We start from the raw sequence: 24,081 nt of genomic DNA on the forward strand, positions 1-24,081 counted from the left end.
CGGGCCCTGCGCGCCAGTCCCCAGCGCCCCCCCTCCCGGTGTGTCACAGCGGCGGAGGCGGCTGTATCTGGAGCAGTCAGGGCGGGCAGGCCCAGCTGGGAGGCGCGCGGGAGACGACAGCGGCGGCGATGGTGAGGCTTCCCGGGGTGGCGGGCGGCGGGCGGCGGGCGCGCGGCAGGGGCAGGACGGAGAGCAGTGTCCACGCCGGGGCGCACGGATCCGTCCACCTGGAGCCGCAGAGCTCAAGGCCTCTTGCGGGTGGCAGTTCAGGGTCCAGGAGTCCGCACCCTCGGGCGGGAAAACCTGGTCCCCTTTATCCTACGGGGAAATAGAGACCAGGGGCCAGTCGCTGTTTCAAGGGACCTAGGGAGCTTTGCGCGCAGAAAAGGGGGAGGGAGGCCCTGGGGAGCCCGACGGTGAAGCGGACGAGATTGTGGGGCCTCCAGATGGGCAGCCTGTGGACACAGTGGAGAGAAGGGGGAATCAGGGAATTCTGGATGGGTGGTCTGGGCCGGGGCGGCTAGGGGAGCAGACGCAGTCACATCTCCAAACCCAGCCTAACGTGACAGGGCCTGGAATGTGACGGGGCACTTAGGGCGCCACGGTCCTCCCACGCGTGGTGGTCGTTAGCGCACCCCATGGCTCGCGGCTTGGGTTTGCTGCGCGCACAGCCGCAGCGCGGCGGGGTTCTCCGGCGCACTCAGCTCCCAAGTCTTCCCAGCGGTCAGAGTCGAAGGACTTTCGTACTCAGAAGTCTCGGCTTCCGAAGGCCGGTGGACCTCGGACCTGTTTCCTACCCTGCCTTAGGGGCTCACGCTGCTCCCTTCCCCGCCCCCACCCTTCTCCATTTGCAGACGCGGATCTTACCCAGGGGCGTCTCCAAACGCGCAGCTGCTCTCTCTGGGGTCAGCCTCTGCGCCCCCCGGTGCCCCTGGAGGCCAACATGTGCCCCCAATCCACTTTCCCAAAGCCCTGGATCCCAGGAATCCCTCCCGGTTCCTGATCTTTCAGCAGTAGGGTGATGGGCTGGAAAGGTTGTGGGTGGGGGGAGGGCAGGATAAGGTCATGGTCAAGGTCAGGTTCCCTGGGCAGGCTCGCTCCAGGTGTCAGTGACCCAGAAAGCAGGCCAGACCCCCTCCGCCCCGCCCTGCTCCGTTTGGACAGTGCTCCGGGCCTCCTGGCTCCGCCTGAGGTCTACTCTACCAGCTTCAGTTCTGTCCAGCACCCTCCCTCCTCCTAGCGGGCTCCCAGATACTCCTGGGAGCTGAAAGAATTTGGGAACATTAGGGAGGGTGGCCACAGGAACCCATTTCTGCCCGAGGCCCCTGGTATGGGGGGCATACAAGGGTCCCAGAGCTGGGAGTTCAGAATTTGGACTCCTGGCTCTGCAGCCAGCTGTGTGACTTTAAGAAGGTCACTTAACCTCTCTGGATGGGTTTGTTTCACCTGCAAAATGAAGACGGTTATAATTCAGGTTGCTAAGACTCCACATCGACTTTATTATTTTATTTTATTTTTTTAACTTTTTACGGTAGAGAATTTCAAGTATATGCAAACGGAGAGCAAATGGTATAATGAGCAATTATATACGTCATCTAACTTCAATAATTATCAACCTCTGACCTGTCTCACTTTATTTATGCCCTCCCTCCATAATTTTGAAGCCAATGCTAGGCTGCATAGTCTAAGATTGGCATTTAGTATTTACAGTATCTAGCAGGTAGCTAGTGCTTTAGGATGTTCCCAGAGCTTCCCGTGCATGCTTCAGATATGAATGCCATTGTGGCTCTGAGCGGAGCCCAGAGGAAGCTTACAGGGCGTCAAGGATCTTACCCAGCCCTGTGCACAAGCTTCAGTGTGTGATCCATAGGCAAGTTTCTGGCAGCACCTGGTAAATCAACAATTCCAACAGCAAAACCTGATGTTGAATGTGCTTAAGGATTTGGGTGTTTAGCTGAAAACCTATGGTAAATATTTTGAAAAGGGAATACTTTTCATTTATTTTGAAACACTGGATTTTGTATAGTAGGTTCTATCTAGAACATTTAACTTGTATGCATTGCACTGTCTTGATGGCAGATGTTTTTTGTTGTTGAACATGTTATACTCACAGAAACTTTTACAATATCATTTGACTCGTTTGTAAAAGGCTAAAATGACACATCTATAAACCTAGACCCCTAGAATCCCACCCTGGCAAAAACAACTTTATTTCCTTCAAGGATTCAGTTTCAGGCTGCTATCCTGTCCCTGTCACTTCCTTCCCAGGAGGGGGTTTGGGGAAGGTGACCTTGGTGTTAAGGAAAATTAGATTTGTCATTTCTGTAGGTTCCGGGTAAGAAAAGTGTAACTAATCCTTACGTATATTTTTAAATCTATTTTTCTAGCTACTAGGCAGATGAGCATTTTTTCTCTATGAACTTCCCCGTAACCCCTTGTCCCCAGCTACCCACTATCCCGCAGCACCAATACCCTTCAGCATTTCTGTGCTGGAGCCTAAAGTTACTCAGCTGGTAAGAAGCTGCGTAGGGGCTGGAGTTGACATCCGCTGGGCACCAGAGCCTCTGCCCTGAGCTGCCGGCCTGTGGCTACTCCCACAGCGGACCATTTGCATCCGCTCCCAGGGTTCTTCTAGAACGCAGCTCTCTGGGAACTGAGACTCTGACACCTTTTTTGGGAAGCGGCATGGAGAATGGAAGCGGCTGGTTGCCCTAAGCCAAGCCCATGCCAATGATAGCAGGGCACAGAGAAAGTTTCTGTGGTCTAGGGGGAGGTGGGAGCATCTGCAACACGGCTTCCTTAGCTCCGTTCTGCTGGGACTAGAGAGCATGAAGGAGCCCATCTCCCTGCAAAAATGGGCAGTTAGAGGGGAGCGAGAATGTTCTGGGGGCCAGATGGTCTTCTGTAGTCACCCCATGTAGGCATGCGTGGCTGAGCTCTGTGGAGCTGATAGTGCATTCTGACCTCAGAACACCATGTGGGCTCCCAGGGGCTGCAGGTCACGGCTGCCTCCTCCTCCCCTCCCATCAGAAAGGGCAGGTTTCTGGCCGGGCGCCGTGGCTCAAGCCTGTAATCCCAGCACTTTGGGAGGCCGAGGCGGGTGGATCACGAGGTCAGGAGATCGAGATCATCCCGGTCAACATGGTGAAACCCCGTCTCTACTAAAAATACAAAAAATTAGCTGGGCGTGGTGGCACGTGCCTGTAATCCCAGCTACTCAGGAGGCTGAGGCAGGAGAATTGCCTGAACCCAGGAGGCAGAGGTTGCGGTGAGCCGAGATCGCACCATTGCACTCCAGCCTGGGCAACAAGAGCGAAACTCCATCTCAAAAAAAAAAAAAAAAGGGCAGGTTTCTGCAGAGTCACTGGGCGCATGCCTCTGAATGAGGGGTCTGGGTTCCCAGGGCAGCGGCTAGGGCAGAGCTGTGGGGTTGGTGAGTTTAGTGGGAACCCCCAGCCTCAGGCCAGGCTCATGCAGAGCTGGGGTGGGGGGGGTTGGGGAGGGGTTGATGCCATTGTTGGGTGTCCTTTCCGTGACCGTCAAAGGGAGATGACAAGTTAAAAATGATTTTGGAGGGGAAGTAGCTGGTGGATCGAGGGCCGTGACAGGGGTGGGTGGGAGGATGTGGCGCTCTCTGTGGGAGGGAGCAGACCAAATGCAGAGCAGACGGCACTCTCTGTGGCCTTTGTGGTTGGCATTTCTCTGTTGGTGTCTTCCTGTTAGGATTTTTCTCAGATAATAAGCTGCGGAAGAGAGCAGGAGATGGAACAGGCACTGCATAGCGGATTGAAACTCCCAAGTGTCTCCCGCGCCTGCCCCAGGGCCAGCCACAGCCCCAGGGCCTCGGATGCTGGGAGTCTCCTTAGCGGATGGCCTCATGCCCTGAGCTGGCTTCCTGTGAGCCCTGTGGCTGCCCTAACTTCGGTGCCTGTCACCTGAGCCCCTCTTGTGAGCCACCTTGTGAGCCACTAAAGTGAATTTAGGCCGACTGCTTTTGCCGTGTCTGGCTGGCTACCGATTCTTTGTTCTGAGTGATTGATTTCAGATATGCTGTGTGGTCAAAGAGTTCTGAGCAGAGAGAACCCAGCACCTCTTAGGGGTCACATCTATCTTACTCTGATCACCCCTCTGTGACACTGTGGGTCTGCTTTTCACTTGCCATCCCTGGCCTAGGTCCTAAAATACACTTGACCTAGGCCTGGTGTGGTGGCTCACGCCTGTAATCCAACCACTTTGGAGGCCAAGGCGGGTGGATCACCTGAGGTCGGGAGTTCAAGACCAGCCTGACCAACACGGTGAAACCCCGTCTTTAAAAAAAAAAAATGTGACTTATTGTCCCAGGCTGACAACTAGAGATAACTTGGCATCATCATATCCTTCCTGAGAGCAGCTGGGGCATGAAAACACAGGGGGTCAGGGAGCGTGGGTGCCCCTGGCTGTCACAGGGCACACGCTGGGGCCCACGCCGGCCCCTGTCCCAGATGATATGCCGCTTTTACTGCCTTGGGATATTGGAAATGGTATCACAAGACAGCCTTTTTCAGCCTTCCGAGTCTCCTGATGCAGATGGTGATTAGCTCATCTTAGTGCTCTGAGAACAAAGCGAAAGGAAACGACCACTATTAAAAGAGATTGTAAGATTGATGTAAAAAAGGGTTTCTCATAGCAAAATTATAAAAGGGCTGCAAAGTTCTAGAATTTTTTTATTGATGCTCTGCAAAACATAGGCCTTCCTCCCCGGGGGGAGTGGTCACAGGTGGCCCAGCTGTCTCACTGGCCCTGTCCTTCCTGAGCCTGCGCTCCAGACAGACTGGGCAGTGTGTGGGAACCGCCCTGCTTTCCTGCCTCTTGTTCACACTGCTCCTGCATCCACCTGAACGGCCCCAGATCATTTTGGCTGTCTGTCTTCTTCAGGGTCCCTGTGAATATTCCTCCTTTAGGAAACCAAGCTAGACGGCATCTCGTTCCCCTTGGAACTCCCCCTGCACTTGACCCGCACACTTCTTAGGCACTGGCCACCGTGTTTCTTGGGTGGACTGCAGCCCCTCAGGGAAGGTTTTCATTCCAGTCCTCCTATGCTAATCGAACACCTGCTACATTCAAGCACTGGGCTTGGTACTGGGCATCCCATGAGTGAAACAAAGTTTCCTTGCCCTCACAGAGCTTACCTTCTCTACTAGAAACGTCAGAAAATGAACAGGCAGCTATAATACGGTGTGACGATTGCAGTGACAGGGATGAAGGGATGGGGGAGCACATGGCAGGGCCCTATGCTGGCTTGGGGTTTTGCAGACTTCCCATAGGAAGTGACATTTGACTGGAGACCTGAAGGATGAGTGAGTTAGCCCAGTACCTCACAATGCTTTCTCACACACAGTAACACGAAAAGATTTGCTGTAGAAATGAGGAGATGCCTTTCGTTGTTAACTCAGCACTAGATCTGTGTGAGAAGTGGAATGCTTTTTATGAGGAAGGGACCTTCGCGATCTCGCCACCTCCCTCCTCTTCACTGCTCCCGCAAAAGAAGTTGAGTGAGAGACGCTTCTGCAGCAAACAGGGGACCCTGTCCCCTCACAGTGGCCAAGGGGGACAGAACTTGTCTGAGTTCTACAAGCTCAGATTCAAAATAGAACTGAGAGACAAGCAGTGTGAGTGAGAAGGCGTGCGCTCTGATTGGCTAGACGGGAATCTGAGTGTGAGTGAGAAGGCGTGCGCTCTGATTGGCTAGACGGGAATCTGAGTGTGAGTGAGAAGGCGTGCGCTCTGATTGGCTAGACAGAGGAATCTGAGTGTGAGTGAGAAGGCGTGCTCTCTGATTGGCTAGACAGGGGAATCTGAGTGTGAGTGAGAAGGTGTGCGCTCTGATTGGCTAGACAGGGGAATCTGAGTGTGAGTGAGAAGGCGTGCTCTCTGATTGGCTAGACAGGGGAATCTGAGTGTGAGTGAGAAGGCGTGCGCTCTGATTGGCTAGACAGGGGAATCTGAGTGTGAGTGAGAAGGCGTGCGCTCTGATTGGCTAGACAGGGGAATCCGAGTGTGAGTGAGAAGGCGTGCGCTCTGATTGGCTAGACAGGGGAATCTGAGTGTGAGTGAGAAGGCGTGCTCTCTAGCTACACAGGGGAATCTGAGTGTGAGTGAGAAGGCGTGTGCTCTGATTGGCTAGACAGGGGAATCTGAGTGTGAGTGAGAAGGCGTGCGCTCTGGCTAGACAGGGGAATCTGAGTGTGAGTGAGAAGGCGTGCGCTCTGGCTAGACAGGGGAATCTGAGTGTGAGTGAAAAGGCGTGCTCTCTGATTGGCTAGACAGGGGAATCTGAGTGTGAGTGAGAAGGCGTGTGCTCTGATTGGCTAGACAGGGGAATCTGAGTGTGAGAAGGCGTGCGCTCTGATTGGCTAGATACGGGAATCTGAGTGTAAGAAAGTGTGCGCTCTGATTGGCTAGAGAGGGGAAATATGAGTTTGAAATATGAGTTTGGAGTGGGCACATGACTTAAATACCCTCTGCTGGGTCAGCTTCCCCCTCGCCCCCCTCCCCGCCCCAGCTGCATACACAGGCCCTGAGAAGCAGACTCCTGGTTCTGTCAGAGAAGAATGACCCATTTTCAAAGAGGCCGCCCCTTGAGCCATTCTGCATTTCGCTCTGCACGAGACCCTTTTCCTGGCTGGAGTTCTGCTATCTATCTGAACTTGGTTTTGTATTGGCATAGATGTGGGCGCATCCCGGGGTCCTGGAAGTTCAGAACTGCAAGGAGGCTGGAGGCTGTGTGGTCTAAAGAAAAGAAGTCAGTCCCAGTCAGAAGCCCTGGATTTGAGTCCAGGCTCTTTTGCTGCTGCAGAGCTGTGACATCTTGAGTTTGTCACTTTTCCTCTCTGAGCTCAGCTGGTTCATCTGTAAAGTAATGGAGAGGGAATCGTATTAGGTGGTCCATGAGGCTGGCCCATCTCTGGTATCCTAAATGTTCTGAGCCAATTTAGCATCCCTGGTTATGATAGATGGATGCCCTTTCTTGAATGTGAGGATGCCTCCCAGAGGCATCAGTGCTGGGTCTGCGCTGTGCCTGCTCTGTGGAACATCCAGGCCGAAGGCTGGGGAGCGTGATGAGACAGCATGGCTGCAGGAGCCGGGAGCCCCATGCAGGAGCTGTGGGCTGCTCCTCATTCCTGCCAGGAGCAGTTAGTTGCAAGAGGCCTGCAGAGTGCCAGTCCTGGACCTCACAGCACCATGAAGCCTCAGGCAACTTTTTTTTTTTTTTTTTTTTTTCTTTTTGAGATGGAGTCTCACTCTGTTGCCAGGCTGCAGTGCAGTGGCGCCATCTCGGCTCACTGCAACCTCCGCCTCCCGGGTTCAAGCCATTCCCGTGCCTCAGCCTCCCGAGTAGCTGGGACTACAGTCGCCCACCACGTCCGGCTAGTTTTTGTATTTTCAGTAGAGATGGGGTTTCACCATATTGGCCAAGATGGTCTCGATCTCCCGACCTTGTGATCCACCCTCCCCGGCCTCCCAAAGTGTTGGGATTACAGGTGTGAGCCACCGCACCTGGCTACCTCATGCAACTTTGAATTTCACTTATGATTTATTTGTGGAACTTCAAAGCCCTAACACAGTAGGTGCATAATCAATATTATCTGCATAGGGACTTCGTTCAATGGGCCAGGATAATATATCTTGTATCTAGATTTAAGACAAATGATTTTTTCATCTGTTATCTGCTGTGTTTGGGAAGGATTTTAAAGTACAGACATCATGACATTTGACCCCAAAATGCTTCAAATGCAGCTCTGGAGAATAAGGATGTTTTCATACTCAACCACATATGCTGAACAAAATGAATGAGTTTATTTGTCCCCCAAATATTTTGATTTGTTCAAGCCAGAATTCAGAGTTCCCATGATGCATGTGGTGGTGATGCTGCTCAGTCTCCTTTGATATGGAACAGCCCCTCCAAGCACCTCATTTCTCATGAACTGAAAAGGCTGGACCAGATGCCCTGCAGAATGTGGCATTGTCGCACCTTCTGAGCTGATTTGTTTTCTGTGATGTCACTGAACTTAACCCTCTGATCCCTGTGTTTCCTGTGATGTGGAAGCTGAATCTCCAGGGCTCAGTGATGAAGGCTGAGTATTTTTTTTTTTTTTTTTGAGACGGAGTTTCGCTCTTGTTACCCAGGCTGGAGTGCAATGGCGCGATCTCGGCTCACCGCAACCTCCGCCTCCTGGGTTCAGGCAATTCTCCTGCCTCAGCCTCCTGAGTAGCTGGGATTACAGGCACGTGCCACCATGCCCAGCTAATTTTTTGTATTTTTAGTAGAGACGGGGTTTCACCATGTTGACCGGGATGGTCTCGATCTCTTGACCTCGTGATCCACCCGCCTCGGCCTCCCAAAGTGCTGGGATTACAGACTTGAGCCACCGCGCCTGGCAAGGCTGAGTATTTTTGAGAAGAAGTCCTCACAGGTGGTCGGTGTGTCACACTGCGTCCCATCAGGAAGTCCTCAGGGTCCGTGGGCCACAGTTAGTGATGCTGAGATTGATCACAGCCCTAGGCTGGCGACCCTGGCAGTTTCTCCCCCCTTGTGGCTGTCACAGTGATTCTTCGGCTCTTGGCGAAGTTCCAGTTCCCTATCAGTCTTTTACCTAGTGGTGTAATTTACCTGTTACATATTCTAACCAATCACGGAATTAGAAGATGTAATAGGGCAATGTTTCATAGTCTGTTACTCGGTCCACATTGCTTAGCGGACATTCTTCTATGAAAGAAAAGGAGCCCTCCCTAATTAACAGGGCTGCCCGGATAGGGACAAATGAGTTTTTCTCTAGGGACTTTCTTTGAGGACCTGTGGGTTTTCACCTGTGTGTCCTGCTTCACTCCAGTGCCGCCATTCCTCCTCGTGAGACTCAGGCCGTCTCATCCTAGACGGCGGGAGCCTCTGCCAGTGCTGGAGCAGCGCCTCAGTTAGCCTCTGTGCCTCCAGGCACTGTGCGACATTCCAGCCTCAGCTGGCACATTCCCCACCGTGGACCTGGACGCCTCCGCCTCTCCTTGGTTCCTGTTAGTGGGGAAGGGTGTTGTGAGACCTGCCTTCTCTCTTGATTGGTGTCGCTGCTTTTCGCTTTTGGGAGCACCTTTGAATCCGTCAGTCATTTCTGAGTCTATTGTATGCCTCCAATTATTCAAAAGAGCCAGTTCAATAGGGAAAATAGCTCTTTCTAAGATGTGGGTGTGGGTGTGGGTGTGCACGTGTGCGCACCACGGGGGCAGGGGAGAGAGAAAAAGACATTTTGGAGACTGGCATATTTATTAGCGTGCGATTAAAGAGGGCATTCAGAGAGGCTGAGAACATTGTTGTCACCATGCCAGTGGTCTTCTGGTCCCCCAATCCTTGGCTCTTCCTCCCGTGATCTTTGATTTTCCTAAAATATTCCTGCATCCTCTCTGGAAAGCCCCAGAATGTTCCAGAAGTGAGAGCAGGCTGGGGACCGGGCAGCACCGTAGGCAGGACTAGAGGGTGGCCGGGGAGCCGTGGTGGTGAGGGGCAACAGGACCAGAAGGCTGAAAGTTAGGACCACAGAGGATACTGTCCCCTCAGCCTCCACACCTCCCCGGGAAGCCACCGCCATGTGCCGAATGTGACATTGTGGTCTGGGTGGGTGACTCGCTGGTTGTGGGGGTTTCCTGGACGCAGATGTGCTTTCCTTAGGCCTGAACTGAGCCCTCAGAGGGAGGCAGAGAATAGACCCCGCAATAACGGAGAGAAAACGCTGAGAGTTCTTTCTCCGTGTGCTGCCTCCGGGTGGAGAAAATGCTAATGGCAAGACAGCATCAAAAATTGCGGCTTCCACTTTCCAGCTGAGGACAGGTTCAGTGACTCAGCCAGGCCACACGGCACAGCGTGCTCATCCTCCCCCAGGGCAGGGACCAGGTGTCCTTCAGCTCCAGCACGGAGACCGGACTAGAGTGGGGCACAGTTGTAAAGCTGAGCTAGGGGACAATGGTCCTGACGCTCTGAGCGCTCGAGATGCTCTGAGAGCTCTCCATGCCCAGATGTTCTTCCATGTCCCCAGGAGCCCCACACGTTGACGTGGACCCTGCTGGCTTCCGTGCCCAGCCGTGCCCTCTGGAGGCTCCGCTCCTGGCTTGGGTTACCCAGAACTGGAAAATGCCAGGTCAGGTCATGGATAAAAATAGAAACCCACAGACCTGGTAAATGCTTCCCCCTGGGTTCAGGCGGCTGCCCCAGGCACAGTGCCACCTCGAATAGGCCACTGCTTCTCCATGGCAGGGTGTGGGTAGGGGGATGAGCCTATCATCCCTACACACACACACACACACACACACACACACACACATACACACATGCATACACAACACACATACACATACACACAAACACACACATACACACATACACACATGTGCACACATAACACATATACACACATACATGCATGCACATACACACACATACACACACATACACACACACACTCCCCACCTCCCTTTCCTTTAATAATTTCAACTTTTATTTTACATTTAGGGAGTACACGTGCAGATTTGTTACATGGGTATAGATCGTGATGCCGAGGTTTGGGGTACGAGTGATCCTGTCCCCAGGTAGCGAGCAGTACCCAGCAGTCGGTTTTCCAATCCTTGCCCCTGCTTCCCTCTAGCAGTCCGCAGTGTCTACCATTGCCATTTGTATGTTCATGAGGACCCCACGTTTAGCTCCCACTTACAAGAACATGTGGCATCTGGTTTTCTGTTCCTGCATTAATTTACTTAGGATAGTGGCCTCCAGCTGCAATCCTGTTGCTACAAAGGACATGATTTCGTCGTTTTGGGGGGCTGCGTGGTATATGCACCATGGTCTATACACCACATTTTCTTTATCCAGTCCACCATGGATGGCATTCTGTGTCTTTGCTATTGTGAATAGTGCTTTGAATGAACGTGCGAGTGCAGCAGTCTTTGTGGTAGGATGATTTTACTTTGGATATACACCCGGTAACAAGATTGCTGAGTCAAATGGTAGTTCTGTTTTAAGTCCTTTGAGAAATCTCCAAACTGCTTTCTACAGCGGCTAACCCAATTTCCATTCCCACCAGCACGCTCCCCATCTTAAGCTGTTAGCACAAATACCAGTCAGGCAATTGTGGCTTCACATCAGGCAGGGCTAAGGACGCTCCAGGTCAGCTTTACTTAACATCTGGCCTGGCATAGGCAAGGGGCAGGCTATGGGGCTGCCAAGATTTTCCAACTGTTCAGCGTGCAGGAAGGGCCTAATTTATACCTGTCCAATCCTCTCTTGGGATAATCAATCATCCTTTTTCTACACTGGTAACCACGACACCACTGACGGCCATGGAATAGAATTTCAGATCATTTTCCTTTCATGAGTGTTGATTTGCTCTGTGATGTCCTGAGACCGTGTGCGTGTGTGTGTGCGTGTGTGTGTGCATGTGTATGTGTGTGCGTGCATGCACGTGTGTGTATGTGTGTGCGTGTGTGTGTGTGTGCAGCATCTCAGAAAGACAGGGTCAGGCAAGACTGTGAACACTGCCTTGCGTGAGAGTAGGTTGAAGGAGTTTCCGCCACGATCCCCAGTTCTTCCTGGGCCTTCCTCACCAGTGCAGGAGTCTCGTGGTTTGGAATTGGCCCGTTGTTTCATCTTTGCAACCAACTTCTTTTTTCTTTCCTGGTATAAAAGGTGAACCCTGGGAAGCAACCTTTAGAACAAAGCACAAAACAGCTGTGTCTTCTTTGGATCTAAGTCCTGGGCCAGCTGCTCTAGAGCTAGTCAAGGCCAGCTGGCAATGGGGAGGTGGGGCCGGGGCCTGGCTGGCCTGCAAGGGGAATGTTGTAGGGGTAACGGGCAAAGGCATGCTGAGGGCTTGGACTCTCTGACCTTGATGCTGCCTCCTCCCCACAGCGGGAATGCATATCAGTCCACGTGGGTCAAGCAGGAGTTCAGATTGGCAATGCCTGCTGGGAGCTCTTCTGCCTGGAACACGGCATCCAGGCAGATGGCACTTTTGACACTCAAGCCAGTAAGATCAACGATGATGACTCCTTCACCACCTTTTTCAGCGAGACTGGCAATGGGAAGCACGTGCCCCGGGCCGTCATGATCGATCTGGAGCCGACTGTGGTGGGTGAGTGTGGGTGGAGATCCTCTCCACCGGGAACATCAGGGAACTGCAGGGGCGTTGGCCCACAGTGGCTGAGGAAGCAGCATCTCTAGCTGGAAGGTGGGGATGGTGCAGCTGGAGCCTCCCAGCCCACGTGACAGCTGTCAGCTCCTTGGGGTCTCCACAGTCTCGGGAATCTTATAACAGCGATCAAGACTTTATGCAGAACAAAATGCCTCCCACTTAAACCCCAAACCCTGCTGCGCCATGCTAAAATGGTCACAGTGTTACTAAATACTAAAGATAAGAAAACCCAAATAATTTTCGAAATTATAAGACACCCCTAAATGACCAGTTTCCCCAAGTATAGGTTTCTGAGTCTGCCCTCCGGGTGGGTATAACCTCAGCCTCTTACACACAGCCTCTTAACACAGCCTCTGTCACAGCAGACACATTCCTTCCCAGCCCGGGGCTGCTGGAGTGCTGGAATGAGGCTCATTCAGGTCTAGGAAACACTGTCAAATTCCGCCTCTGGTCAGGCAGAGCTCCCCAATCCCACACTATCCTCCAGTAGTGCCAAATCCCCTGTTTCTGACCCCGGGGTCAACTCTCAGTTGAACATCAGGATTTCCCCAGCTTCAAGCCTGGCTCATCAAGCAAGAGATAGTTCCCCGGAGAGGACTGGGCATGAACTAGCGTGCCTGAACACCGGTGTCCACGGGCAGCAGAGGACGGATGCTTTGCACAAACCCACAAAATGCGGGTTACCTCCCAGGCCACTGCACAGATGATTTTTTCCGCAGGGAATAGAGGACTTTCGAAGAGAAGAGGTGACATAGTGGGAGCCTCATCTGTCTTGATCTGCTCTGTGTCCACTTTGTGTGAATCCTTGGAAGTGAGCAGAGACCGCCTTCAAGGCCTCTCTAGGGCTCCTGCTCCTCTAGGACCTGGAACGTAGCTTTGCTTCAAATTATTCTAAAATACGTCTAATGCCTGACATGTATTATTGCCGCCATAAGGTGGAGTTGAGGCGGTGGCCGACTCTTGGGAGGGCCTAGGTTCTGGGCAGATCATCCTGAATCTTCCTCCGTGTCCCTAGAACATTTTGAAATGCAAATGGACTTAAGTTAAATTGTTGGTACACTTTGCAACATGAAAGAAAAAGACAAAAGGGAAGCCTTAGCCGGGCGCGGTGGCTCACGCCTGTAATCCCAGCACTTTGGGAGGCCGAGGCGGGTGGATCACAAGGTCAAGAGATCGAGACCAACCTGGTCAACATGGTGAAACCCCGTCTCTACTAAAAATACAAAAAAGTAGCTGGGCATGGTGGCGCGTGCCTGTAATCCCAGCTACTCAGGAGGCTGAGGCAGGAGAATTGCCAGAACCCAGGAGGCGGAGGTTGCGGTGAGCCGAGATCGCGCCATTGCACTCCAGCCTGGGTAACAAGAGCGAAACTCCGTCTCAAAAAAAAAAAAAAAAAAAAAAAAAAGGGAAGCCTTGAGGAGTGTGGGTGGAAGGGAGGAGAGGCAATTCGTGTTGGAGTTCGATGACCTCTGTCAAGCTCAGGCTTGTTAGGGTTCCAGGCAGCAGGGCATGTGAGCTGCAGGCCTTGGCTCTGTTCGTGCCTGAGCTACCTGGGAATTCTCCTAGCCTTCTGCAGATTTGTTATAAGGTGATCTGACTTCACCTCCCTGGAGTTTTCTAGGGAGGGGAGACCGGAAGGGGGTCCTGCGGTGGTGTGATAGGGAGGGAGGCTTCTCCCCTAAGTGCTGGGACCTAACGGCCGTCTCCTCTTGGCAGATGAGGTCCGCGCAGGAACCTACCGGCAGCTCTTCCATCCAGAGCAGCTGATCACAGGAAAGGAAGATGCAGCTAATAACTACGCCCGGGGTCACTACACGGTGGGCAAGGAGAGTATCGACCTGGTGCTGGACCGCATACGGAAGCTGGTAAGGGTCAGGAGGGCAGGGATGGTGGGCCCGGCTGGAGTGGACAGGCTTGGCCACGTGCCTCTTTGATCAGGCTGGGGAACGGCACACGACCCCTGGCTATAGGATGGAGCTCCTAAGGGTTGGGAATTTCTGCTTAAAATCTGTAAGAAGCACGCACAGGGGTGATGCCCCTTCCTCTATGTTGGCACCGTAGACTGTGCTCCGGCCTGAGGCCCTATTCATACTCACTGATACTCTCTGGTAGTATCTGGGGAAGCTTCCAGGTGTGAGGCAGGGTGAGGTCTCTGCTGGTTGGAAACACAGGTTAACAAAGTACCTGGAAGAGGAGAGGGAGATTGTAGACACGCTTGGGCGCTTACAAACACTGTTACAAAGCCGTTACATTCCTTTATTTAATCCTTAATAGTTCTACTTAGGAAGGTCTCCTTCCTGTACTTTACAGATGAAGAAATTGACGGCCAGGGTGGTTCAGTATCTTAGCCTGGGTCACACAGCTAGAAAGTGGCAGAGTCAGAGTTTGAACTCGGCTGGACTACAAAGCTCTGAGTTGTAGGTTGGGTCACTTTGTTTTTGTTTTTGTTTTTTTGAGACAGAGTTTCGCTCTTGTTACCCAGGCTGGAGTGCAATGGCGCGATCTCGGCTCACCGCAACCTCCGCCTCCTGGGCTCAGGCGATTCTCCTGCCTCAGCCTCCTGAGTAGCTGGGATTACAGGCACGCGCCACCATGCCCAGCTAATGTTTTGTATTTTTAGTAGAGACGGGGTTTCACCATGTTGACCAGGATGGTCTCGATCTCTTGACCTTGTGATCCACCCGCCTCGGCCTCCCAAAGTGCTGGGATTACAGGCGTGAGCCACCGCGCCCGGCCGGGTCACTTTGTTTAAGCTTCCATTTGCTTATCTGTATAATGGAAAAGCTTGGACCTGATCACACGTTCTTTACCTGGGAGGTAACGGTGCCCAATTTTTGCATATCTTCACTTTTTCTGTTTAGAGGAGGACTTTGCAGAGTCATTGGCCTCAAAGCTGCCTGTGGTCCCCAAAAGTTCAAATCACACCCAATGGGAAAATCCTGTGTTTCTGTGAATTTCTCTCGGTTCTGATAAGCGCTGACCGGTGCTTCCAACGCACCAGGTCCTTGCTCAGCATGTTATGCTATTTAATTTAATTGTCACAGTAACCTTATGACGGTTTTCTGTTTCCCCACTTTCACTAAGATGGAACAAAAGTTTGGAGAAGTTCGGTAACTTGCTCAGGTTCTTACAACCGGGAAAGAGCGAAGTTGATATTAAAACTCAGGCTCTCTGGCTCCATTTACATTTCTGAAATTGGTGCCCAAGGTCACCTTCCAAGGCTGGATTGACGTATGTAGGTAGCAGTTCCCACAAAATCAGATGACAAGGACAGGGAAAGTGGGCAAGGAGTTGGGGCCCTCAAAGGACAAAGTCACCATCCACTGTGGTTTTGAAACTCACATTCCCTGTTCAACCAGCTACTGGGCTGAAACCTTCATGTACCTAGAGGTGTGTGTCCCTGCAGCTTGCCATCCCATTAAAAAAATAATAGAGACAGAGTCAGGGCCGGGCGAGGTGGCTCATGCCTGTAATCCTAGCACTTTCGGAGGCCGAGGTGGGTGGATCACGAGGTCAAGAGATCAAGACCATCCTGGTCAACATGGTGAAACCCTGACTCTACTAAAAATACAAAAAATTAGCTGGGCATAATGTTGTGTACCTGTAATCCCAGCTACTCAGGAGGCTGAGACAGGAGAATTGCCTGAACCCAGGAGGCAGAGGTTGCGGTGAGCCGAGATCACGCCATTGCACTCCAGCCTGGGTAACGAGAGCGAAACTCTGCCTCAAAAAAAAAAGAGACAGAGTCTTGCTCTGTCATCCTGGCCAGGGTTCAATGGTATGATCATAGATTTCTGCAGTCTTGAACTCCTGGGCTCAAGTGATCCTCCCACCTCAGCATCACAAGTAGCTGGGACTACAGGTGTGTCACCACGCACAGTTAATTAAAACATTTTTTAGATGTGAGGTCTCCCTATGTGGCCCGGGCTGGTTGTGAACTCCTGGCCTCCACTGGACCTCCTGCCTCAGCTTCCCAAACTGCTGGGATTATCGGCATTGAGTCACTGTGCCTGGCCCCATCCCATATTTTAGCCACTCTCACAAAGGTCAATACAAGTCCATTTGTTTCCTTACTTTTTTTTTTTTTTTTGAGACGGAGTTTCGCTCTTGTTACCCAGGCTGGAGTGCAATGGCGCGATCTCGGCTCACCGCAACCTCCGCCTCCTGGGTTCAGGCAATTCTCCTGCCTCAGCCTCCTGAGTAGCTGGGATTACAGGCACGCGCCACCATGCCCAGCTAATTTTTTTGTGTTTTCAATAGAGACAAGGTTTCACCATGTTGACCAGGATGGTCTCGATCTCTTGACCTCGTGATCCACCCGCCTCGGCCTCCCAAAGTGCTGGGATTATAGGCGTGAGCCACTGTGCCCGGCTCAAGGCTGTTTTGATTTAATCCACACTTTTGTGTGCGGATTACATTTTTGTACATTTTTGTAGAGAGGTTGTGGGGTGTTCTCGGAAACTTCTATTTACGACTCCTTCTCCTGTCCTGCTCTCCCCAGACAGATGCCTGCTCTGGCTTGCAGGGCTTCCTGATTTTCCATAGTTTCGGTGGGGGCACCGGCTCCGGCTTCACTTCTCTGCTGATGGAACGCCTCTCCCTGGATTATGGCAAGAAATCCAAGCTGGAGTTTGCCATCTACCCGGCCCCCCAGGTCTCTACGGCGGTGGTGGAGCCTTACAACTCGATCCTCACCACCCACACCACACTGGAACATTCAGATTGCGCCTTCATGGTGGACAATGAAGCCATCTACGACATCTGCCACAGGAGCCTCGACATTGAGCGCCCCACCTATACCAACCTCAACCGCCTCATCAGCCAGATCGTGTCCTCCATCACTGCTTCTCTCCGCTTCGACGGAGCCCTCAACGTGGACCTCACTGAGTTCCAGACCAACCTGGTGCCCTATCCCCGCATCCACTTCCCGCTGGTCACCTACGCGCCCATCATCTCCGCCGAGAAAGCCTATCACGAACAGCTCTCCGTGGCCGAGATCACCAGCTCCTGCTTTGAGCCCAACAGCCAGATGGTGAAGTGTGACCCCAGACACGGCAAGTACATGGCCTGCTGCATGCTCTACCGGGGCGACGTGGTGCCCAAGGACGTGAACGTCGCCATTGCTGCCATCAAGACCAAGAGGACCATCCAGTTTGTGGACTGGTGTCCCACAGGCTTCAAGGTGAGAGCTGCTGGCTTAGGGAGGGGAGAGATGATGAGAGAAGCACAGGGACATGACCAAGGACGTGCAGTTCCCTGGGCGCTTCAGGCTTATGTGATGATCTGGGGTGGGGGACTTCAACCAAATGTAACCTTAATGGAATTCAGCTTTGGTCGGGACACAAATGCTGTGAAAGTTTTGTCTGTTTAGGCCATTTTAGAAAAGTTTGGTGCTGGGGCCGGGCGCGGTGGCTCACGCCTGTAATCTCAGCACTTTGGGAGGCCGAGGCGGGCGGATCACAAGGTCAAGAGATCAAGACCATCCTGGCCAACATGGTGAAACCCTGTCTTTACTAAATATAGAAAAATTAGCTGGGCGTGGTGGCGTGTGCCTGTAGTCCCAGCTACTCGGGAGGCTGAGGTGGGAGAATCGCTTGAACCTGGGAGGTGGAGGTTGCAGTGAGCTGAGATTGCACCATTGCACTCCAGCCTGGAGAAAGAGCGAGACTCCATCTCAAACAAAAAAAAAAAAAAAAAAAAAAAAAAAAAGAAAGAAAGAAAGAAAAGTTTGGTGCTATTTTAAATGGATTAATTGGTTAATCTTTTATTTTCTTTATTGAGCAACAGGTAATGATTTGGTATTGGCCAGAATCTCCTGACCCGAATTGCAGTGCTTTTGGTATTCATGATTTGGTTCAATCTGCCTAAAGTTGATTTTAGTGGATATTTTACACTTCCTCGTACAGCATGATTTTGTGGCCATTTTAATTTTAGAGTTAACCAAATTATTCCGGTTGCCAGAGGAGGATGCCCCCCTCTAACAAAAGATGTGTTCTCCCAATTTCTTTTGAAAACTTAAATATCTATCCTACACATCTTAATCCATTTGGAGTAATAAGAAGACACTTTTATAGTTGTTCTATGATTGCTATTTTCCATCACCATTAACCAGGAGTACGTAGAAACCAGTAAGCCGTGTGGCCGGTGGTAGACCAGGTGCCCCAAGTCTGGAAAATGGCAGGCTTGGAGGGTAAGTGGGGAGATACAGAATAGTGAGGGTGGGCCCTGGGGCCCCAGGACCAGGAATGCTCACTAGGAGAAGCCATCCCTCTGAGCTGGGTGGCAGGCATGCAGCCTGGCTGTGCACGCGGACAGCTGAGCCACTCCACCATGGTCTTCCCGTCAGAGTCAGCCATCAGAACAGCTGCTACACATTAACTAGTGCCCTTGAGTGTCTGTCTGTCTTTTTCTTCGTTCCTTTCCTTCCCTCCCTTCCTCCCTTTCTCCCTTTCTTTCTTTTTCTTTTTTTTTTTTTTTTCTTGACAGTCTTGCTCTATCGCTAGGCGCCAGGCTGGAGTGCAGTGGCGCGATCTCGGCTCACTGCAACCTCCACCTCCCAGGTTCAAGCAATTCTCCTGCCTCAGCCTCCCGGTAGCACACCTGTAGGTGTGTACCACCACGCCAGCTAATTTTTTTGGTATTTTTAGTAGAGATGGGGTTTCACCTTGTTGGCCAGGATGGTCTTGATCTCTTGACCTCGTGATCCACCCACCTTGGCCTCCCAAAGTGCTCAGATTACAGGCTTGAGCCACCGTGCCCAGCCTCTCCTTCTTTCTTTTCTTTCTTTCTTTTTCTTTGTCTTTTCTTTTTTTTTTTTTGAGACGGAGTTTCGCTCTTGTTACCCAGGCTGGAGTGCAATGGCGCGATCTCGGCTCACCGCAACCTCCGCCTCCTGGGTTCAGGCAATTCTCCTGCCTCAGCCTCCTGAGTAGCTGGGATTACAGGCACACGCCACCATGCCCAGCTAATTTTTAGTATTTTTAGTAGAGACGGGGTTTCACCATGTTGGTCAGGCTGGTCTCGAACTCCTGACATCAGGTGATCCAACCACCTCGGCCTCCCAAAATTCTGGGATTACAGGCATGAGCCATCGTGCCCAGCCCCTAGTCATGCTTTCAATCATTCAGAGATTTTACTGGGGCCTATTATGTATCCGGGTTTGTCCCAGTTGCTGGAGGTAAAGAGATGAGCATGTCTCAGTTCTTCTCGGCAGGAGTTACAAGTGCGAGGCACCAGCTGCGCGCCGGCCTCGTGGCGGCCCTGCCTGTGTCTGAGGCTTTGACTCAGATGTTCTGAGTGAGGAGAGCAACGTCCCTTCTCACTGCTCTCCTCCCAGCTACATATACAATTTCCCCCGAAGAACACGCCTATTTTTATGTGGCAGTTCTAATCCTTCTGGCAAAACCAGTCAAGGCCTTCCAAAAAATGAAGTTCTTTTTTCTTTCTCAAATGGAAGCAACCAACAAGCTAGTAGGAGCATGAATGGGAAGAAAGAGAATGAATGAGAGAGACAGGGCAGGCGACAGAAAGGAGACGCCCCCTCGTTCTCCGTCCTTCAGGCAGAAGCTCTGGGGTTACGTCCCGAAGGATAAATGTGGTAGCATTAGCATAAGCTAAGAAAAGCACGTTCCCTGGAGTGGAGGCTGCTGAGCTTCATCTTCCGGCATTCTCTCCCACGGTCCTTGTCCCCACTTGACTCAGGTTGGAGATGTCACCGCTTAGCGGAAAGGCAGTTGGCCGAGGCGCAAAGCTGATGGCGGTCGGCTTGGGTCCCGCAACATATGTGACGTGGCCAAGTTCGTATTCATTGCCTTGTCTTTCCCCACTGTGCCCCCTCCCTGTACCGCCTCCACCTCCAAGATGCCACCTGTGCCTAAGAGGAATGGTGGCCGCTGTGGGCCCAGCTGCAGGCTACCCACGTGGCTGCACAGTCAGCTGCCACCCCCACCCCAGCCCCTCAGGAAGATGTGCATTTTATTTTTTTATTTTTATTTTATTTTTATTTATTTATTTTGAGACGGAGTTTCGCTCTTGTTACCCAGGCTGGAGTGCAATGGCGCGATCTCGGCTCACCGCAACCTCCGCCTCCTGGGTTCAGGCAATTCTCCTGCCTCAGCCTCCTGAGTAGCTGGGATTACAGGCACGCGCCACCATGCCCAGCTAGTTTTTTGTATTTTTAGTAGAGACGGGGTTTCACCATGTTGACCGGGATGGTCTCGATTTCTCGACCTCGTGATCCACTCGCCTCGGCCTCCCAAAGTGCTGGGATTACAGGCTTGAGCCACCGCGCCCGGCCAGGATATGCATTTTAAAGCGACGGCTTTAAGAGACTGGGAGTTAAAGTGTGGCGGTCTCAGTGGGAGCGGTGGCTGAGGTTCTCAGTCCTCATCAGTAATGTCACAGTTTGCCACGTTAGAGTTGTCCCGGTTTCTCATGGTTCCTGGGGTTGGCTTTGGTTTGGGACGTGTGTCGGGAAGGAGAGAGCTTCCCAGGGCAGAAACGTCACTAAGATGGGGCTGGGCTGAGCCTGGGAGACCTACCATGCTGCAGAACTTGGCAAGATCCTCAACAGCCTTCTTGGATTGGAGACTCTGCTTTTCTTCCAAGAAGCCCCGATTCCCAGAAACACAGAGCCTGGTTAACACCAGCACCACCCCGGGGCCTTGGGGCTCTCTTTATTTACTGCTCTGGAATCTCCCTGTGACCTCTTCAATAGTTTTCACTCTTGGCAGGGAAACTTCCTGAAATTTACTTGCAACACACCTAAGAGGAACTGGAGACGACTATTTGGGAGAGAACACGCTTCTGAATAGCTTTGAATCTAGAATGCATTTCCCGTGACACATACACGTGGACCAGACGCCTCCCACCTGCTGCTAACGTCACTTGTGACTCCCATTTGCCCACCTGCTGAGCCCTCTGTACCAGCCTTGTCCTTCTTAACCTTCGATTGCCCAGCCCTTGCCCACCTGCCGGAGTGCAGACAGGATCTCGCTCTGTGCCCACTGCTGGAGTGCAGTCATGCCACTGTAGCTCACTGCAGCCTTCACCTCATGGGCTCAAGTGACCCTCCCACCTCAGCCTCCCGAGTAGCTGGGACTAGTAGACGTAGCTGCGGTGCCCAGCTAATTTTTTTTTATTGCGTTTTAGGTTTTGGGGTACATGTGAAGAACATGCAAGATTGTCGCATAGGTACACACGTGGCAGTGTGATTTGCTGCCTTCCTCCCCGTCACCTATATCTGGCATTTCTGCCCATGCTATCCCCCCAACTCCCCACCCCCCACTTTCCCTCTCCTATTTCCCCCCATCAGACCCCGGTGTGCAGTGCTCCCCTCCCTGTGCCCATGTGTTCTCATTGTTCAACACCCGCCTATGAGTGAGAACATGCGCTGTTCGATTTTCTGCTCTTGTGTCAGTTTGCTGAGAATGATGGTTTCCAGGTTCATCCATGTCCCCACGAAGGACACGAACCCATCGTTTTTTATGGCTGCGTAATATTCCATGGTGTATATGTGCCACATTTTCCCTGTCCAGTCTAATTTTTTTGTTTTTTTTTTTTGTTTGTTAGAGATGCGTTTTTGCTCTGTTGCCCCAACTGCATTCACTTTCTCTTCAGGTTCTCTCTCGCCACCTGCGGGCTTCCCGATCCCATCCCACCAGCTCCATCCCACAGCCCCGCTCCCACGCCCATGACCATGACTTGAAGCCAGCCAGGTGACCAAGATGCCCCATCCTGAGTTATCCTCTGGCTGACTTGCATTTCTTCTGTGGCTCCTCCTCTTTCTCTGTCTCTCAGGTGGGCATCAACTACCAGCCCCCGACCGTGGTCCCCGGGGGAGACCTGGCCAAGGTGCAGCGGGCCGTCTGCATGCTCAGCAACACCACGGCCATCGCGGAGGCCTGGGCCCGCCTCGACCACAAGTTCGACCTCATGTACGCCAAGCGGGCCTTTGTGCATTGGTATGTCGGAGAGGGGATGGAAGAAGGAGAATTTTCTGAGGCCAGGGAAGACCTGGCCGCCCTGGAGAAGGATTACGAAGAAGTGGGGACTGACTCGTTTGAAGAAGAGAATGAAGGGGAGGAATTTTAAATATATACCTTCCCCTTGGCTGTGTCTCTTTATTTACGCTGCTCCACGGCAAAGCACATCTTCAGGAGTAGCAGAGCACTCCCCCTGCCCCAGCCTGATTCCTGCCTTACCCAGGAGGAGGGTGCTCGGCCCCAGTACCCAGGGTGGCGCCACTGGGCCGGAAGTGGACGCTGAGTTCCATCAGGCCCTGCCTAGGTAGGAGCAGCTTTCTGTCACTAAAGAAAGTGAGGGCCACCGTCTCTGGGCAAGGCTGCAGCCCAGTTTCACATTGGAGGAGGCCTAATCAGGAGTTTCAACGCCAGATCGGGCGGGTCTGGCCCCAAAATGTGGCCTGCTAGCTGGGGAGTGGGAACACTCAGAGAAAGGAGAGGTCTGGCCCTGGGAAGGTTCTGGGGCGGGGCTGAGCAGAAGTTCACATGAATGGGTCTGTAGCCCGCCCCGGGCAGCGTCGAGACTTAGCATGCACTCACTTCCCGGTCACATATATTCCAGTGCACAGCCTGTCCTAAGCACTGTTCTAAGAGCTGGAGGGTTGGCGATGAACGAGACAGACACGTTTCCTATCCTCACGCATACATAAATAAGCGAATGAGATCACGCCAGCTGGTGTCACGTAAGAGGAAGTAGAACGCAGTGGTGAGCGCATCTGGGCATGCTCCCGTGGACTGCGTGGTCAGAGACGGCCACGTGGAGGCCTGCGCCACGCGGGAGGATGCTGCGTGCGGGGAGAAGCAGGTGCAGAAACAGACTGGAAACAAAGCTTGCAGCGTCTGCGGTGCAGAAACGAGATTGTTTCCTGCAGGATGGCGAGAGGAGAAGAGACAAGACCCACGAGCCAGGCAGGGCTAGAGTGTGTCCAGCCTATGGGCATGGAGAGGAGTTTAGAATTTTTCCAAAACAGGTGGAAGGTTTCAAGCAGGATATCTGTCCCTTATTTCTGTATTCAGACAGGCCTTATCTCCAGTCCTCCCAACAGCCTCAAAATAGGTATTCTGCTCATTGTGTAGATGAACAGACTGGGATGTTTTAGGTGTTGGAGACGGTCGGAAGTAGAGCTCAGACGCAGGGCTGTTCCTGCTGTCCACCCGACCCCGTTTCTAACCCTGGGTGTTCAGGCCACGTTCCAGCTGCTGCCTGATCAAATGCTGGATGGGGAGGGGCACAAGTCTGTCATTTACAGAGGAGGGGGTGGCTACCTGCTCCTCTTCCCTGAAGCAGGCAGTTCTGGTGGGGTAATCAAAAGGCTGTGCACCAGTTAGGTAGACACCCGGGGCTGGGCCCACGGTGGGTCCGTGGGCATTAAATGCACCCTTCTTTATGTGCGGATGTTCCTTGGAAGCTCTAAGAGAAATAGAGTAAAATGCCCCGAGGAAAGGAAGATGAGGGTTGAGGGGATGCCAGTCACTTCTAGAGGATTGTTTTTAGAGAAACCACGTTCTCCTGCACCGAAGGAGCCCACGGTGCTAAAAAAAAAAGGAGGCCCAGATCTGTTGTCCACTGTGACCGCTCTGGCCAGAGGTCGTGGCTGCACCAGGTTCCATGGGCATCAGCCTGGACAAACTCCGTCCTGGTAAAGAATCAGGGTCAGGAGCTGTCAGCCCCCTTTAGGAGGATGCATCCTTCTCTCCAGATAAAGATGAGATAAGCAGCCGGGCGCGGTGGCTCATGCTTGTAATCCCAGCACTTTGGGAGGCCGAGGCGGGTGGATCACGAGGTCAAGAGATCAAGACCATCCTGGTCAACAAGGTGAAACCCCGTCTTTACTAAAAATACAAAAATT

At 52.4% G+C, this 24,081-nt stretch overlaps 1 protein-coding gene across 1 annotated transcript; it reads left to right on the top strand.

Annotated features, from left to right (window-relative positions):
• The first annotated feature begins 48 nt into the window (after nucleotides 1-48).
• On the top strand, nucleotides 49-22,319 carry TUBA8 (tubulin alpha 8). Its single transcript, XM_039462469.2, has 5 exons — nucleotides 49-131; nucleotides 11,927-12,149; nucleotides 13,926-14,074; nucleotides 16,711-17,391; nucleotides 22,008-22,319. The coding sequence occupies exons 1-5, from the start codon at nucleotides 129-131 to the stop codon at nucleotides 22,299-22,301; spliced, it is 1,350 nt and encodes a 449-aa protein (XP_039318403.1). The 5' UTR covers nucleotides 49-128; the 3' UTR covers nucleotides 22,302-22,319.
• The last annotated feature ends 1,762 nt before the right edge of the window (nucleotides 22,320-24,081 follow it).

This window comes from Saimiri boliviensis, chromosome 21, assembly GCF_048565385.1.
Source record: "Saimiri boliviensis isolate mSaiBol1 chromosome 21, mSaiBol1.pri, whole genome shotgun sequence".
NCBI classification, from domain to species: Eukaryota; Metazoa; Chordata; class Mammalia; order Primates; family Cebidae; genus Saimiri; species Saimiri boliviensis.

Bases quoted from the DNA above. Each gene is read 5' to 3' on its own strand.
- TUBA8 (XM_039462469.2), top strand. The intron at 14,075-16,710 runs GTAAGGGTCAGG...TGCTCTCCCCAG, and splicing joins TGGACCGCATACGGAAGCTG to ACAGATGCCTGCTCTGGCTT. The intron at 17,392-22,007 runs GTGAGAGCTGCT...TCTGTCTCTCAG, and splicing joins GGTGTCCCACAGGCTTCAAG to GTGGGCATCAACTACCAGCC.